At 41.3% G+C, this 4,015-nt stretch overlaps 1 protein-coding gene across 1 annotated transcript; it reads right to left on the reverse strand.

Moving 5' to 3' along the window:
* Positions 1–579: 579 nt before the first annotated feature.
* Positions 580–2,997, reverse strand: LOC129832928 (eukaryotic translation initiation factor 1). The gene is made up of 4 exons (XM_055897061.1): positions 2,784–2,997; positions 1,687–1,850; positions 1,482–1,583; positions 580–1,266 (listed from the first exon to the last, which is right to left on the reverse strand). Exons 1-4 carry the CDS (start codon positions 2,812–2,814, stop codon positions 1,222–1,224), a joined length of 342 nt encoding a protein of 113 aa, XP_055753036.1. The 5' UTR covers positions 2,815–2,997; the 3' UTR covers positions 580–1,221.
* Between the last annotated feature and the right edge of the window lie 1,018 nt (positions 2,998–4,015).

The raw sequence follows: 4,015 nt of genomic DNA on the forward strand, positions 1-4,015 counted from the left end.
GTGCGCCACCCTATGGGACTCCCAACCATGGCCCGATGTGATACAGCCTGGATTCAAACCAGGGACTGTAGTGACACCTCTTGCACTGCCTTAGACCGCTATGCCACTCAGGAGCACTGAAGTTTGATTTGCAGCTTTTTGGGATGTTCTCAAACACCCATATAACGAATGGCCCCCCCTCCCCATGCATTTTGAGTCAGACAGATTTTTATACTGACCTAGGTCAAGACACCAGCTGAACCTGTGGAATGTAGTGGTTCACTTCCAGCCCATACCACTTTTTATTTTTACATTTAACAGCTTTCATCCAGAGACAGTGCATTCAAAGGTCAGTAGAACACATCTCCAAGTAAACTTTAAAACAGCCATTCACACTAGTATGAAGACACTTCCCCACTCACAAGACACCATGTCTTGTACAATAAGCAGTTAGTTGTCTTGCCATTTTTAAACACAGCAATATTGGACAAATTATCACCGGCATATCAAACTATTTTATGGTGCCTTCAGTTTGTATTCAGAGTGGTATGCCATTGCAAACACCACTTATCACAAATAATTGTACCCCATGAAACAAGATGTCAACTTCAATTTATTCAATAAAATATCCCCCCCTCTCCATTTTGAGTTGGTAGCTCAGTGTCAACCCCAACATGCTTTAAGCAGACTTGCTCCATAACACAGTACTTTTTTTTCATTAGAGTTGAAATAAAATCTAAGTAGTATTACAACGTCAGAAAATTATGCATATTTCAATATTTTTTGTTAAAAGGAAGCACAAACTCGCCTCGTAGACAGGGCTGCGATGGTCAGAACTTCAGCCACTCTTCCATATCCTTGACGCAGGCAGCCCCAGGATACATTGGAACGGCAGTTAAGGGCTTCTCCCCCCCCCAAATCCCACACCACCACAGGATACCGCATGTGGCGGTTGATCATTTTATTGAAACTCGTACAAAACAAAAAGTGTTACATGGAATTGTGCCCTTCACATGGCAAACTAAAAAGTTGAAGGAAAAAACTAAACCACCACTCATCCCACATCCGTCAAGCCATTTGTCCATGTTTGCACTGGACTGCTCCCATATGAGGGGGGAGTTAAACTGGTATTAAAGTGTCTCAATTCAGAGGTATTCATCATTAGCTTAAAGGGGCTGCAGTGATTGCAGCACAGGGGGAGGGAAGTATCAGGACCAGGGGAGAGGGGGCTGCAGAAAGCTTCTAGAATCCGTGGACCTTGAGCTGCTCCTCTTTCGCCAGGCCAATCTGGAAGTGGGATGAGGGGAGAAAAACATTACACAAAATAACTTTGAACTCCAGTCACAGAACATTTGTTACCATCACAACTGGACTATTTACTAACAGGGACTTTTCTATGAGAGTCTTCTGTAGGGGCCATGACATATGACCACTTAGTACTCACAAGTGTGGCGTATACACTGGGTGCAATGTGCTATAGCAGGGACAAGAGTCAAACCTACCTCAATCAGAAACGTGCAGATATTCTTGCGCTGGTCACCTTGCAGCTGAATCACTTCCCCATACTCTGGGTGTTCAATCACTGTCCCATTGCAGGCAAATTTCTGTTGACAAAGCAGAACCATTCAAACAGCCAGTAGAACAAAACATGGATCTTGCTTAGTGTACCAACTAGTGTCAGTGTCTCAAATCCCTGCCATAACTTACCTTCTTAAAGGCCTTGACTAGCTTCTTCTTATCATAGTCGGTGGCTATGCCCTGGACCGTGGTCAGAGTCTTCCTGCCGTTACGCTGCTGGATTCTTATGTGGATGTAGTCGTCAGTCCCAGATGGGAGCCTGTCATTACCCGTAGTTGCATCAGCAAATGGGTCTGTGGGGAGAAAACCATTCCAAAAAAAAAAAAAAAAAAAAAAATCACACTATTTAAAACATAATTCAAAAACAAACATCTAAAAAAATACATGGAAGCAACCTAAAGTGAAAGCTAAAATGGCAGTGGTTTGACCTAGCTTACAAAAGATCGAGGCCGATGAACTGGTGACGTAACGTCTTAGCCACGAGGCTCAAGACCAAGCAAAACCCTGCGCAGGACGCTCATCAGCAAATTACGTGGAAATAAGATTCTAGAAAATGGTCCCACCCAGACTGGGTGGCTCATCTGCACAGACGTACATTTATCCGGATGAGGTTAGTGACACGGGAGAAAGCAAAACGCTCCAGTCCAGAGCCAATTATTCCGGCAATTTTTATTTATTTATAAGGAAGTCATTAATGTTGGAGAAGCACAATTCAGCGGGACTATTGTACCTGGCTATTTGCCCTTAATAGTTCACATTTTACCACAAAGCCCTTCCCGACAAAAGTCGTATTACAGACAGATTGGGCCAAACACGTACATTCATACTATGTCCATTGTTGATAAATACAGACAGTAAGAAGGAGTTACTCTCCCGAATCGGCAACGTTATTGTACATTGATCAATATATCTACAATAGACTAGTTTGATATACCGGCTACAAATCCGTTTTGGGGCCTAAACAAGGAAATTAACTTCGGCCTAGGTGAAGTCGGATGACTGTTAGCCATCGAACGTCAGCAAGTCATGCTATTAATATACACGTACTTCTAATCGGTAGGAAATGTTCTCTATAACTAACCAAATGTTTCATGAACATTAAAATCAAAACGTTATCTATATTTAGTTGGAACGTTGTCAAAATGTTTGCAAATGCTAACGTTAGCAAGCGCCCTTCCCCCTACATTTTCGACCCCGCGTTAGCCGAGGTGGTTGAAATGTCTTACCGAAAGTTTGGAGGTTCTGGATAGCGGACATACGATAAGATTTCCTTTCCTTTCGGATAATAACTGGTTAGCGATCGACTGGTCTAATTTATGTTTTTTTGTTTTGTTCTTTGAATCTCCCTTTTCACCGGGACGACGTTTTTTGTCTTCTGAAAGCCTCTCACAAAATGGAGATTGTTTAGCTTGCAAAGTGGAAAACAACCCTTTATAGCGCCTCCCCGCACGTATGGACGTGCACCACGCCACACCCTATTTTACTGGAAAAATTACGTAATTATCTTGGTATTTCAGAGGGGAAAATACCAACAACACCTGCAACCTAGGCTACATAACTACAAAACAAATATCTAAATTCGTTAATAAAGCAATGTTATGCGTAGATTAAACAATGGTCAGTGGTCCATTATTCTATTTTAGGAAATATATTGAAAACTCAGATACTTCTGTTTTTACCGAATAATTAAAGGATTCTCCTTTCATCTTAGGTGGTGGGCCGAAGCCGATAAACGTGAAGTTGCTCCATCCCCCTCGAGAGAGTTGCTAATTTTTTGTATATGACAGGAAAACATTGTTATCATGACTATAACATGTGTTGGCACCTTTAATTCATGCACCCTTTATCATGAAATGTACCTTTTAACACCCCTCTTGATTAAGGCAGCCAATGACCTGCTTCTCTCGCTTGAAAACTCGAGCTGTTTATCTGTCTGATGGGACAGTGCTATCTGGGATCCTTGGGACTTCCCTACACTAACAATGAACGGAGGTAAAAGAAAACTTTCAAATAATTTCAGTGACTTTGAAAAAACCCTCTTGAAGTGATGTGTGTCAAACCACCCAATTCCCGAGAACAAATAGCATGATTCATCAATTTAACTCAAATGAAAAAGTTAACAAAAAGGACCCTATTTATTGTTGGCCCACTTTTACAAATCAGAGTCACTTTGAAATGTTAGTTTTCTTGCGTAACACAACACAGTAGTGCATAAATGTATTTGTGAGACAGAAATGTAACACACAATATCATACATATTTACTAATATAATTTCTATAGTGTCTTGTCTATCTAAGGTCCTGTGGAAAAACATAAAACTCTAAATGAATAGAATATTTACGGAGGCGAGGAACATGAACTGGAAACGAGGAAGAGTTTAGATGGCTATATAAAAAGCAGCATTCCCCAAAAGAGGATGGCTTTCCCTTCAGGAGTGATAAATTCATGAACTTCTTCA

The sequence above is a fragment of the Salvelinus fontinalis genome, chromosome 34 (genome assembly GCF_029448725.1).
Source record: "Salvelinus fontinalis isolate EN_2023a chromosome 34, ASM2944872v1, whole genome shotgun sequence".
Lineage (NCBI taxonomy): Eukaryota > Metazoa > Chordata > Actinopteri > Salmoniformes > Salmonidae > Salvelinus > Salvelinus fontinalis.

Bases quoted from the DNA above. Each gene is read 5' to 3' on its own strand.
- LOC129832928 (XM_055897061.1), bottom strand. From the start codon at position 2,814: ATGTCCGCTATCCAGAACCTCCAAACTTTCG. The intron at 1,584-1,686 runs GTAAGTTATGGC...CTTTGTCAACAG, and splicing joins TAGTCAAGGCCTTTAAGAAG to AAATTTGCCTGCAATGGGAC. The intron at 1,267-1,481 runs GTAGGTTTGACT...TCCCACTTCCAG, and splicing joins TCTGCACGTTTCTGATTGAG to ATTGGCCTGGCGAAAGAGGA.